This window comes from Diadema antillarum, unplaced genomic scaffold (assembly GCF_040938485.1).
Source record: "Diadema antillarum isolate AM-2024a unplaced genomic scaffold, OU_Dant_1.0 seq00001606_RagTag, whole genome shotgun sequence".
In the NCBI taxonomy this organism is placed as follows: Eukaryota; Metazoa; Echinodermata; class Echinoidea; order Diadematoida; family Diadematidae; genus Diadema; species Diadema antillarum.
The window spans coordinates 409,762-422,864 of record NW_027272319.1 but is presented as its reverse complement, the minus strand read 5'-3'; the positions used below and the strand labels follow the sequence as shown (position 1 = coordinate 422,864).

Sequence of the window (13,103 nt, the reverse complement as noted above, 5' to 3'; positions counted from 1 at the left end):
GATAAGTCGACCAACCGAGTCGGATTCATCAAACTGCGATCCGATACTGAGTGGCAGGAAGCAGCAAACTTTGCTGTGAGTGAGTGAGTGACCGATGACGAAAAAAACACTCTGTAGAATGGGGGTACATGTATAAGCAAGGCCCACGAGACCGACACATTAAGCTCCGTGTGGTATCTGCAGAACTCGTGGGCTGTTTTTACTTAGTGTCGATTCTGTCGAACTCATGGGCATTATTCGCCCAGTGTCGAACTCATAGGCTGTGTGATTCGTGAGCTGTATGACTCGTGGACCTGTTTTCATTGTAAAACTCGTGGGCAGTATGCCTCGTTTGTGTCGGTCACGTGGGATGACCCCGATTCAACGACCTGACTGATAATCGAAGTGGCATCAACAACTACAGTTTTATTTATTCATTTCCTTTTCTTTACGTTGATCTTTAATTATTCACGGACATGAAGTCCGCTGGCATGGCTGGGGTGAAATTAATAGGGTTGGCGACACCAGTGTCGCTGGTCGTGATACGGTGGACAACAACAATGTACAACCGAGTGTATAAGAGCACTCGATGTGCGACAGAGGTTGCACTTTAAACTGATTTTTCGTCAACGCGTCATCATCTCCAACGACACGCCGCAAATCGCCATTAAATCCAGAAGCTTGAGAGGAAAGAAGTTCTAAACAGATGGCAAGATATGAGGTCATCAGAGTTTTCGTCCTTCTTGTCATGCTCCACGACATCTACGGTAACGTCTGCAGTCACAAATAATTTTTTCTTAGTCAATCAGTCCGTCAAAGGCGTTTTATACAACGTCCAAGTAGATCCTTGTACAATGTAATTTGATTGGAGGATTGTTGGTGACGTGATAGTCAATAAGTACTCCATTCAACGCGCCGTGCAATTTTGGTTCTATTTTTGCGTGCAACTTGGTTCGATTTTTTCGTTCTCCACGGTTCGAGAATAGTACGGTACTGCATGTACTGTGTGTGTTGCATATTGAGGATCGCATGCAGCTAGCGCAGTGTACGTGTGCGGTATCATGCGCGTATGTAGGCCTACGTAGTGCTAGTGTACATGAGCGCTAGCTGCTGTGACCTGTATCTACACTGATTGCACAAGCCAGAATCGCAGTGGATCCACATGAAAGTATGGCTATATTTTTCATACATATATAGACTTCTAGTTCTACTTAGACCTACCCAACAATCATCCAACCAAATAAAGATCAACTTGAACGTTGTATAAAACAAATAGTGTATGGTCTTTACTCGTGCAATGGGACAAGATTTCGCACTCGGTGAAAGATAGGGCGCACTACTAGTATTCAACTCGGTTTCGCCTCGTTGAATAGAGCGCCTCTATCTTTCACCTCGTGCGAAATCTCGTACCATTGCACTCGTGACCATTCACTATTTGCATACAATTCAATTCATATATAATTTTTCACTATCGCATTTTTCCTATACAATGACAACGACGTATGAATGTAATGAAAAAATGTATAACATGTACTGAAAGCGGAAGTAAAATGAGCACGAACATGACCTATATGAAACTATTTGTTAAAAATATTAAGTTAATTGAAAAAGTGTTCTTAGTAACGAGTGGCCCACGTAAAAGACAAGCTTGTAGTGGTGTGAGTCACACAATAAATTTAACTTATTTTTTTTTTTGTTAAAAAAAGGTATTTAGAGTAATTGAAATCACAAAGACGTATATGCACACCAGACCTAACAAGTCTCACGCCTACGGCATGAGTCTTACTCCCCAGCTGCAACCCGTCTCTTGCTCACTCTCCCAGCAATCATTTTCTCACGCCACCCAGAAAGAAAATAAAAACAAAAAACGAGGCATGTAAATCAATAATGAACATCGGGCGACAAGCCCGCCATTGAATGCTGAACTGAGTGAGGCAAACATTTTCCTGATCTTCCATTCGTTGGCTTGAAAAGTCATCATGGCTGTGTCTCTTACAGCTATTCGCTCTTCTAAATTAATAATCCAAAGGGGTCTCAAAATTGTGCATCTACTATTATATTACAGTCATGTCTATCATTCATTCTAGAATCATTCATCCTTGGCCAAAATTTTCCCACTCACCCCCTCCCCCCCAAAAAAAAACAAAACAAAACAAAAAACAAAAAACAAAAAAACAAACAAAACAAAAATGCCCGAAAGAATGTCATGCAGGATCATTTTCCATATAAATATCAATTAATCAATGAAAAGATGAAAAATTTGCAAGTCAATTAGAATCAAGCCAAACTGCATAACTGTGACCTTGCACCTCAAAACAAACAAAAAGTCGCCAGACATGAATTTTTAGTTAAGACCATATTCTGAAAGAGCAGACTTTAAGCTTTAAAATGATGTATAACTCAAATCAAATGGACTCTCCTAACCTATCTAAATATTGGAAAGAAAGCACAAACTCAGGAAAAGTGTGAACTGAGAAAAGAGGCTCTAAAGTACAATGTCTATTCAAGCGCTTAATCTTTACCAAACCGTGCTGGCTGTGCGATGAATGGGACAAAAAAACAGGAAGTAAACCACCAGAGTAACAACAATGAAGGGATTATCAGATTAAACTGAAATTAAGCATGTCTCATTAACACATACTGTTCATAATCAGTGCCAACTTTCAAAGCAGTAGCACTATCCTTTCAAAAGATATTAGAGTTGAAACTGAAGAGTGTGGACAAGGTTTTTCAGAAATGAAAAAAGGGATTCTAAAGACACACCTAATCACACTATTCTACCAAAAATGTTCGAGATAAACTGCTAAAAAAACACACTTTCCTACCCGTTTTATGATACCAAATTTTAGCATAATGTAAAAGAAGACCCGCTCTTTCAGAAAATATGAAAAAGTCAAGTTCGGCTAGGTTGACCCATTTCACTTATTTTCAGTCCTCACGCAAAATCAGTGTGTGCGACTTTATGTTCGTTTTGAGGTGCACAGTCACAACTTTTTATTCCAAAATTGAACAAAAGCTCAATACCGTGGGGGATCCACTCCATCCCCGCACCCTTCGGTTGCTTTGCTCCATCACAGTTTCTCACCTCCAGTTAACTGGCTCTCTGGCACACACAACAGGGGCGAATCCAGGAATTCCGTAAAGGGGGGGGGGGGGGGGCGCAAACAATTATATTTCTGGTGCTACTTCTACGTTTCATCTCATTTTTTAATTTCTTTTGTTTTAACAACAAATAAAGAGGGGGCGCGCGTCCGGTGCGCCCCCTCTGGATACGCCACTGCACAGGCACAGCTAGGAACCAAAAGACGAAGACAGGACGAAACATCAGGGGACATCGGGAAGGGGCTGTTAACGAGAGAAGGGGGGGGGGGGGGGTATATTGGAGAGGAATAGGGGAGCGCAGCACATACAAAGCAAATTGTCAGACATTATTCACTGGCATGGGCTCAGTAATTAGCAACAAATGCAAATCATACAAATAAGGTAATAATGAGCAAAAACATAATTAAAATAGTCTTAAGAACCGATAAAATTTTTTCTTTTACTTTTGTGTGAATACCGCGAGACTTTGCATTTATGGATCATCACTTGATTGCATGTTGCCGTTATGTCTGTGTATAATCATAAGAATAAGTGGGTTTTTTTTTTCAACTGCATCAAAGATTTTGGACGCCTGATGTTAATTTACGACTATTTCTTGACGCTTTGACTTTGCTAGTCCTATAACCTGTTAGAAATATTTTTTTCTCTTATTTTTTTCCATCTTCTTGTCCTGTCCGTCAGAATTACATCAAACTATAGATCGGCAAATTGTGGCAAGAAAACTCCTTGATCATACTTTTGCAGAATTAAAGTCAGAAGAAGAAAGATAAAATGATATACTACCATGGACTGATGTAAATTCTTCTCATCCAGTCGAAGTACAAGATCAATAATTAGTTGAATCAAGAAACTGGAAAGCAAACTCACTGTTGCGACGTTTCGCCAATTATCAATTGGCTTCTTCGGGCGAATGAAGCTCCCGATGATAGAATGGCCCTTAAATAGTGCGAGATTGTGCAGAGCGCACTGGACCAAATGTCTCAAGTTGTTAGAGGATAAGAAGACCTACAAGAGCATAGGTTACAATCCAACCAGTGGATATAGAAAATCTGTAACTGGTGTCATCAATAAGATTCACAAGGATGGTGGTTTCAGTGATAGACAAAAATAGTTCTTGACTCCACCTACAAAACCTACTGTATACCAGGAATTTATGGCTTGCCTAAGGTACACAAACCTGACCCCATTCCAGTGAGACCCATCGTTAGCTGCACTGGCTCTGTGACTTACAACCTTGCCAAACATGTTGCAAACATTATAAGCCCACTGATAGGAACGTCACCTCATCACGTGAAAAATAGCCAAGATTTCGTTGAGAAGATTTCACACCTCAAACTAGAGGATGATGAAACCTTGGTGTCATATGATGTAAGTGCTCTATTTACATCGATTCCCGCATCAGAAGCAGTAAATGCAGTAAAGAAATGTCTTACTGGAGATAACAGTTGGAAGGATCGTACTACACTCTCCATAGACCAGATTGTTGAAGCCTTGTCTGTATGTTTGAACACAACCTATTTCTCCTTCAACGAAAAGCATTACATACAACAATATGGATGTGCTATGGGGTCACCAGTTTCGCCCATAGTAGCCAACATTTACATGCAAGAGTTTGAGACCACAGCTCTGAGGACCTACTCCGGACACGTTCCACGTATCTGGCTCCGTTACGTGGATGACACCTTTGTAATCCTTCGTGAAGAAGAGAGTGCTTCCTTCTTCAGTCACATCAACTCCTTGGACACACACATCTCCTTTACACAAGAAACGTGCAAGGATGGGAATCTGGCATTCCTATAAGACGTTGAGGTCCACGTCGAAACTGATGGCTCCCTCTCCACTTCAGTGTACAGAAAACCAACCCATACAGACCAGTACCTGAATTTCCAGTCACATCATCTCTTGATTCACAAACTTGCTGTCATCAGGACCCTTTTCCATAGAGTAGACACCATAGTTCACAGCTCAGCTGAGGTCACAAAGGAAAAGACCAACATCAGAAACGCCTTGGCCGGATGTGGGTACCCTGACTGGGCTTTCTCTAAAGCTGACAACCCAAAGCCACCAAACAAGAACACACGGAGAGCGCAAGGGGTACAGGGACGGAAGGTCACCATCACTATTCCGTTCGTACATGACTTGTCAGACAAGGTCAAGAGATTGTTCCAGAGACAGGGCATCACCACCGCCTTCAAACCCCACAACACATTAAGACAGAGATCGGTGCATGTCAAGGACCGTGTAGCAAAAGAAAAGCAGAGAAACGTGGTCTATGGCATTCGACGTTCTCAGGAGGATTGCAATGACTTCTACTATATGTAGGAGAGACTCAACAATCACTGAGAGCTCGCATGAACCAGCACCGAAGACCCAGCAGTTCAGAGAGTACGTATCCCGGATTCGGCAGTTTACACACATACCAACACAAGCAACCACTCATTTAACACCAGAGAAGTGATTATCCTGGACAGAGAATCCAGATAGTTTGAAAGAGGCGTAAAGGAAGCCATCTGGGAAAGTGTGGAAAGACCCACACTCAACAAGAGAGGAGGTCTCCGGTTCAATTTATCGCACGTGTGGGACCGGGCCGTTCGCAAGATCCCAAGCCGTCTTTAAATCGCGCGCTGGACAAGGTCCAGTGCGCTCTGCACAATGTCGCACTATTTAAGGGCCATTCTATCATCGGGAACATCATTCGCCCGAAGAAGCCAATTGATAATTGGCGAAACGTCGCAACAGTGAGTTTGCTTTCCAGTTTCTTGATTCAACTAATTATTGATATACTAGCATGTCACCCTAATTCTAACACCCTTCAGGTGGCCCTCATCTCCGCCTCCCGCTAGCTCATTAAGGTTAATCTTCTGTAGGCCTACTATAATGATGTTACTACCCCTGGTAAAGTGAGATGAAGTTGAGTGAGCACGTTGGTGATCGTGTTCTAACCCAAGGTTGACACCTTCACACAAACCAACATGCGTGACGCGATTAGTCATGCAGTGGAAATCACAGTGACATAGAATCATAAGTTTTCCTACCGTTTCATTTCCCTTATTTTGACGGGTGCTGTTCGTTATTCCGCAGGTTCGCTATTCCGAAGGGTCGTTAATCCGAAACACACAAACTCCCTATACCTAGAGGTTCGTTAATCAGAAAATGAAAAAGGGTTCGTTAATCCGAACATTTGTAGCGTTATTCCGAAGGTTCGTTATTCCAGAGATTCGTTAATCCGAAAATGGAATTCGCTAAAATGAACCTTCGGAATAACGAATCTTCGGACTAAAGAGCATTTGGAATAACGAACCTTCGGAATGTATCCATTTTGACAGCACTCTGCGATGTGAAGATGGCGCTACGGGAGCTAGAGCTGGAAAACGGGGAGAAATTTACAGCGCAGTATATCGTGCGGCCTTCGGAGACGTCGGGATGTGTGTCAACGACTAGGAATCTCATCTGTACTATATCCTGTAAGACAAACTTCCAACCTTCAATGAATTAGATGATTAATAAGTAAACGAGTATAGGGATATATACATACATATACATCAGTCACACTTTTCTATAAAGACAGCTCAAGGTAACCGCCAAAAGTGGTCGTTATACACAGGTTCAACCGAGGCGACCATTCAAATCCATCTAACGTTACCCTATGTACAGGAGCTTGTCCGTGGCTGATACCCGATCGCTGAAATGATGACGATCCAAACGCCTTGAATGACTAAATCAATCGATAATTCTCCAAATTTATTTTCTTGATTGACTTTATAAAATCCTACACGATTGCAGTTGCATGTTTGTGTATGTGTGCGTGTGTTTGTGTGTGCGTGTACCAGGGCGACAAATGAATGCTCAAATCTGACATATATATTATTGCCACTTTTGATTTCGATGATCCCTGCTGGATTTGAATGATACAGTACAGTGTGCCACAGTGTGATCACAGTGTGAAATCTCTTCACACTGTTAAATTCGAGCGTTTTAACAGAGTGACCTCGTTGTGAATCATCAATTCACAGTGTGAAACAAAGCATTAGTATGTGAAAACTCTCTGAAAACCATCCACGGTGTGAAATCATCTTCACACTTTAAGTTCGAGCGTTTTCACATAGTCGACTATATGCACACACTGTGAACACATTGTGGGACACTGTGTTCTTTCCAGTAGGGATTATCACTATACATTTTTCGGAAAAAAAAGAGAAATTAATACTCTCTGAACTGCCATATGTAAGTTCCGACAACTTTAATTCTCTTTTGCCTGATTTTAGTCTATTCCATAAGGTTACTTTTAATATGTTGTAGACTGGCGTTGTTTTTGAGTGTGTACAAGGTTCTCCATGGGACGTTGAAACTGTTGTTTTGCCAAATCTGCAAATAAAAATCACAACCATAATATGAACCTTGCGAAAACGAAAATCGATTGTGGGACAAATCAGCAACCTGAGACTAAAAGAAAATCCGAATCTAAAACGTGCTAGACAAAGAGGACACACGACCTAAGCACAGTGTTAGAGACGGGTGCACGTCACGAGACCGACACCCACGAGTCATACAGCCAACGAGTCATACAGCTCACAAGTCATACAGCCCACGAGTTATACAGCTCTCGAGTCATACAGCCCATTAGTTCGACCCTAAGCTAACAAGGCCCAAGAGACCGACACGTTAAGCAACGTGTTGTATTTGTCGAACTCGTGGGCCGTTTTTACCTATAGTGTCGAACTCATGGGCTTTATTCGCCTAACTGAATGTCGAACTCATGGGCTGTATGACTCGTGAGCTGTATGACTGATGGACCTGTTTTCAATGTCGAACTCGTGGGTTGTATGACTCGTGGGTGTCGGTCCAGTGGGATGACCGCATATAGACGAGGTTCCGTGACGTCAAAAGTTTGTAATGGTCAATTTGAACCTCGCGATCACGATGTACTCTATTTGATATTTGCAATTTCAGATGCAGATGTCTCTAGGAGAGCCGAGGATGTACAAGTACAAGAAGGTAAACTTGTTCCGGATAATATGTCTGTAAAGCACTGGGAAATCAGGCAAACGTATGGAAACGTAAAAAGTATAGTAAGCATGTCATCCAAGCTTCATCAAAACAGGGAAAAAGTGCATTGGAGCAAAATATGAAAAGAAAGCAGACACTGATGAAATAATATGTGAAAAACAGAGTAAAAAAGATACAGTCAGACAATTACTTTCAGTGTTGTCAATGATTATGCGAACAGAGTACGTACGAGTACCTATATACCTTCCTCATTATCAACTGACTGTGGCTCGGCGGAGAAGAGTTGACATCATTTAGGTTGGATGAGAAAGCTGATGAAAGTTTAAGAAAAACAATGTATTCCAGAAAGTTGGTTTGCAAACAAGACTTTGGCCGTAAAAAAAGGAAATATCCTTATCCACGAAACCATTTTCTGCATTTTTCTGCTTTTCTCCAGTGTTACCATGCGAGTAACGGGAATTCTTTTTTTTTATTGTTAATATCATACATGACAGACGTGTTTCCAAGGGACTGCTCGGAAGTTGCGAAGAGTGGTCCAAGAGCTAGCGCGAGCTATTTGATCAGGCCAACGGGCATGACACATGCGTTCGAAGTTTATTGCGATCTGAGCACAGATGGAGGAAATTGGACGGTAAATACATGTGATATTTTGTGTGTGTGTGTGTGTGTGTTTCTGCTCACTTCGAATTAAGAAATTAAAAACTAACACTGTTTAAAAAAGTTCAAATACAGGTACTGCATTTTGCTGTCTAGACAGAGAGAAAATATAGGCCTATGTAAAGAGATAGACAAGCAGAGAGGGAGAGAGCAAACTAGAGAGAAAAGAGGGAGCAAGTGTGTGTGTGTGTGTGTGTGTGTGTGTGTGTGTGTGTGTGTGCTTGATATGGAGGGGGGGGGGAGGGCAGAGACTTTGGAATGGTTGGGAGGAGATGAAGAATGGTCTTAATGCCGGGCTATGTCCCAATGATTCCTTCACATTTTGCTCCAGCGACAATGATATTACTTCCATGAAAATTCTACACGCTTCGCACGCTAATCCTAATCCTAATCCTCACACCCAACTAACCTAAAACCGTATAACTCTCACCCTTACCTTAAGTCATTGGAGAAAGTAACACCAGCGCAATTGTGGCAGGAGCTTAATGTCGTGTCATTGTATACCCAATATAATTATGTTTCTCTACTTCCCTCCATCGGGAGACGTCCGTTATTGCAATCGTTTGTTAATTCGAAATGAAATAAGGTTCGCTATTCCGAAGATTTACTTCGAAACACAAACACTCTAGAGGTTTGTTGAATTGAATAGATAAGGTCCCTCGTTCCGATGATTCGTTTCAATCCGACAATGAAATTTGGGGTTTGCTATTCCGAAGGTTCAGAAAATAAAATAAGGTTCGTTTTTCGCAGGTTCGTTAATCTCAAAATGAAAGAAGGGGAGTTATTCCGAAGGTTCGTTATTGCAAAGATTTGTTAATCCGAAAACGATACATAATGAGGTTTCTTATCTGGAAGATTCGGCAATCCGTAAATGAAGTAAGTTTCTTTGATCCGAAAATGTCATACAAGGTTCGGTATTCGGGAAACTGGATAACGATGATGTAGAAGAAAGGGATGATGGCACATGGACTGACGGGAGAGGGAAGGAACATAATAATTCGTTTTTTTAATCAATAATACAATCGCGAGTTACCATCGATTGTATTCCAGTTTGTCAATAGTATGTCGTTTATGTTTGTGTGTGTTGATATACATGTCTGTTTGTTTGGGTGTTTGTGCAAGGGTGTTTTCATTCTCCGTGCATTCATTTTCTGATATCCCGCCTTATTTAAAAAAGAAATGCAACACCGTATTTTTTAAATAAATAAAGTTTATTTCCACTCTCGGAATTATACGAACCTCTTTTCATTTTCGGAAATACGAATCTTCGGAATAACGAAACTTAGATCATTTTCGGAATCGCGATCCTCCGGAATAACCAACGTACCCATTCTCACCATTCAAATTCAGGGGTGATATTCATCGTTTCGAAGATTCATTACTCCGACGTTCACATAGTTGTGCAATAAAGATCAAATTTTGAGGCACCTTGTGTAACAATGATCTATAAACTTTCATACAGTATTCAATTTAATTTCGGCATTTTCAACCTCATGTTTGTTTGTTTGTTGTATGTTTGGTTTCCAAAACCAGCTTTTGCAGCGCCGAAAAGATGGCTCGGTCAGCTTCAATCGCCTGTGGGTCGATTACAAGTTTGGATTCGGCGATGTGTTGTCAGAGCACTGGCTCGGCAACGACAAGATCTACCACCTGACGGCACAGCGTGACTACGAACTACGGGTCGAACTCGGGGACTTCGAAGGGAACGAGGCCTTTGCTATCTCTTACAAGTCTTTCAGGATCGATAACGAAACGCTGAATTATCAGTTACACGTCTCCGATTACTCCGGCAACGCAGGTAGAAACTTACTGTCATTAGTAAAGATGTTCAGGTTTTTATATAAGTAAAGAAATCGGTATGACAAAATGCAGATCATAATGACAACGGCAATCGAAATTTCGTACACCTTTCCATCTTTATATAATTCTTTTCGTTTTTGATTATGCTATTATCATTTTTTCGTCTCTACAATTTTTTTAACGAGTTTTGTACGAAAAAAATCGTATCAGTCTAATTCAATTTTACAACGAGTATAATACCCAAGGCTAAACCACACAAACAGTTCTCGGGTATTTCATGAAGCGTATTTTGCTACATATCTGAAATAAATCATATCGTCACAAAATGTGGGCCTACCCATCAAATATAAACAAACGAACAAAATTTGACCGAACATTCTGCTTACAAATGTTCGGATAGAGGTCTCACTATACAGTACACTCCCTTAACTATTTTTTTCTTTTGCTTTAAAGTCAAACGTCTATGTCAAAGGAGGGGCGCGTGAGGAAGCGTTTGATGCATCCGTCGAATTTATGGTTTCTTGATGATACCTCTATTCTCTCCCTTCCTTTCACAGGAGACTCTCTTAGTGCACACAATGGTCTCCTTTTCACTTCGCAGGATCGTGACAACGATAATTACGAGCTCAACTGCGCTCTGGAACATGTAGGCAGTGCTTGGTGGTACGACCACTGCCTCTTTGCCAATCTGAATGGTTTTTATGTCACGAGCGACGTGGTTACGTCCACTAGCCGCCTTGGAATCAGCTGGTACAACTGGAAACTAAACTACTACTCCATGGAAAGAGCGGAAATGAAAATTCGGCCCACATGACCGTGTTGACTCCCCATCAACTGATTAAAATGAAAATATCACATAAAATTGCCGCCTTGGAATCAGCTGGTACAACTGGAAACTAAGCTACAACTCCATGGAAAGAGCGGAAATGAAAATTCGGCCCACATGACCGTGTTGACTCCCTATCAACTGATTAAAATGAAAACATCACATAAAATTGGACATCCATTAAACCTAACTCTTTCAGAACTACCACACACGAGTTTTAAGTAGTGTTTAGAGTGGAAATTCAAAAAAGATTACAACTTTGCTCAAATTACATGCTGTGTTAAAGGTAGAATCTCGGAAATGACAAAATTTAAGACTTTTGCCCAGTCCACAAAGGGGAAGGTAACAAGAGCAAATTAATGTAAGCACTTTTGGATAAATTCGGGAAAATTCGGCGAAGATTTTACTGACGTCAAAGGATGGACCAACTTCAAATGTAACAGACGACATGTCACAGCTAACATATACCACATGTGCATTCATTGGTACTGAAAAAAGAGGTTAAATCAATTCGAATAAGGCTAATTGTGATGTCCTTCGAAAGAAAAGGTGGCAAAACAAATAAACAAACAAACAAACACGCTAGTATACCAGTGCCCAGCATAGAAGACATCGCTGGAAAGGTATTATTAAGATTTTAGAGTGCAAGGGTCATCGCGTTTTCGAACTTGAAAAGCCCGTCTAACAATGGTGAATTTCAAGGAACAGCAAACCACCCGGTGCAGCAGTGCGGCTGAATAATGCAGCCCTATAACTTAAGCAGTAGCAAGACCAAGCAAATGCTGACAATGACTTTTGCCGAAGTGTTCGGGGCGGGCAAGTGCATGAGAGACATGGAATTTTACCTTTTATTTGAAAGATTGTCGTTACTCTTTAATTCTTTTTAGCAGATCATTGAAATGTCACGGATTTGTGTTAGATGCACTTTAAATTGGCACATCATTTATCCCGGCTAAATATCAATACAACGCTCATCTAGGAAAACAGTTGCACCTTTGAACCTCTGCAATGTCTTTAGGACGTCGTATGTGTTTGCTTCGAAATGAGATAATTGTGATGTTATTCGAAAGAGAAGGTGGGGGAAAAACGCTAGTATACCAGTGCTTGCTGATTCCATTCAGTGTCGCAGATATCAGGCGTGTTCGGCGAGTTTTGTTAGGTTTTCGAAAGAGAACGGAGGATAGTATTCTCCTCGCTTATGTTGCACAAATCTTTTCCGTGAGATCGGGAATCGTACTAACTGGAGTTGCCTTAAACTCTATTTACAATTTCATGAAATATTTTCATGTCTTATATCTTTGAATGTACACTCTAAAGAATTCCTGCTTTGTATTTTTAGTTTTTAATGTATTTTAAATATGAAGGAAAACGTTTGATCACATAGGTCAAACTTAAAAAAGCGATAGTAGATTGGACTTTGAACTCCTCGTAGTGTGGATTTAATCCCAGTTCTTTCTACTCTGAGAACTCATAGAATTGAAAGGGAATAAACATAGAGCGTATACGCTGTCGAATCAAAAACTTATTTGTTTGTTTGCTTGCTTATTTTATGAACAGTAAAACTTCCTCCCCAACTTTTGATTACGAGGAGTTGGTGTCTATAGTACGTAATTTAAAGCCCCCGTTCCACTATCACGATCTGGACCCCGATCTGTCCCGATCTAGCAGATCAGGAGAGAGCGGCAAAAGCGTACGGGGATCGGAAGCATCGTAGCAGCAGCACTTGGTGGTC

General features: G+C 41.1%; 1 protein-coding gene across 1 annotated transcript; it reads left to right on the top strand.

Moving 5' to 3' along the window:
• The first annotated feature begins 6,424 nt into the window (after window positions 1-6,424).
• Window positions 6,425-11,359, top strand: LOC139711066 (fibrinogen-like protein 1). Its single transcript, XM_071622985.1, has 4 exons — window positions 6,425-6,545; window positions 8,583-8,719; window positions 10,279-10,543; window positions 11,103-11,359. The coding sequence occupies exons 1-4, from the start codon at window positions 6,425-6,427 to the stop codon at window positions 11,357-11,359; spliced, it is 780 nt and encodes a 259-aa protein (XP_071479086.1).
• Window positions 11,360-13,103: the final 1,744 nt, after the last annotated feature.

Coding starts and splice junctions, on each gene's coding strand:
- LOC139711066 (XM_071622985.1), top strand. CDS start 6,425: ATGGCGCTACGGGAGCTAGAGCTGGAAAACGGGGAGAAATTTACAGCG. Junction 6,546..8,582: donor TCTCATCTGTACTATATCCT/GTAAGACAAACT, acceptor CATACATGACAG/ACGTGTTTCCAAGGGACTGC. Junction 10,544..11,102: donor CGATTACTCCGGCAACGCAG/GTAGAAACTTAC, acceptor TTCCTTTCACAG/GAGACTCTCTTAGTGCACAC.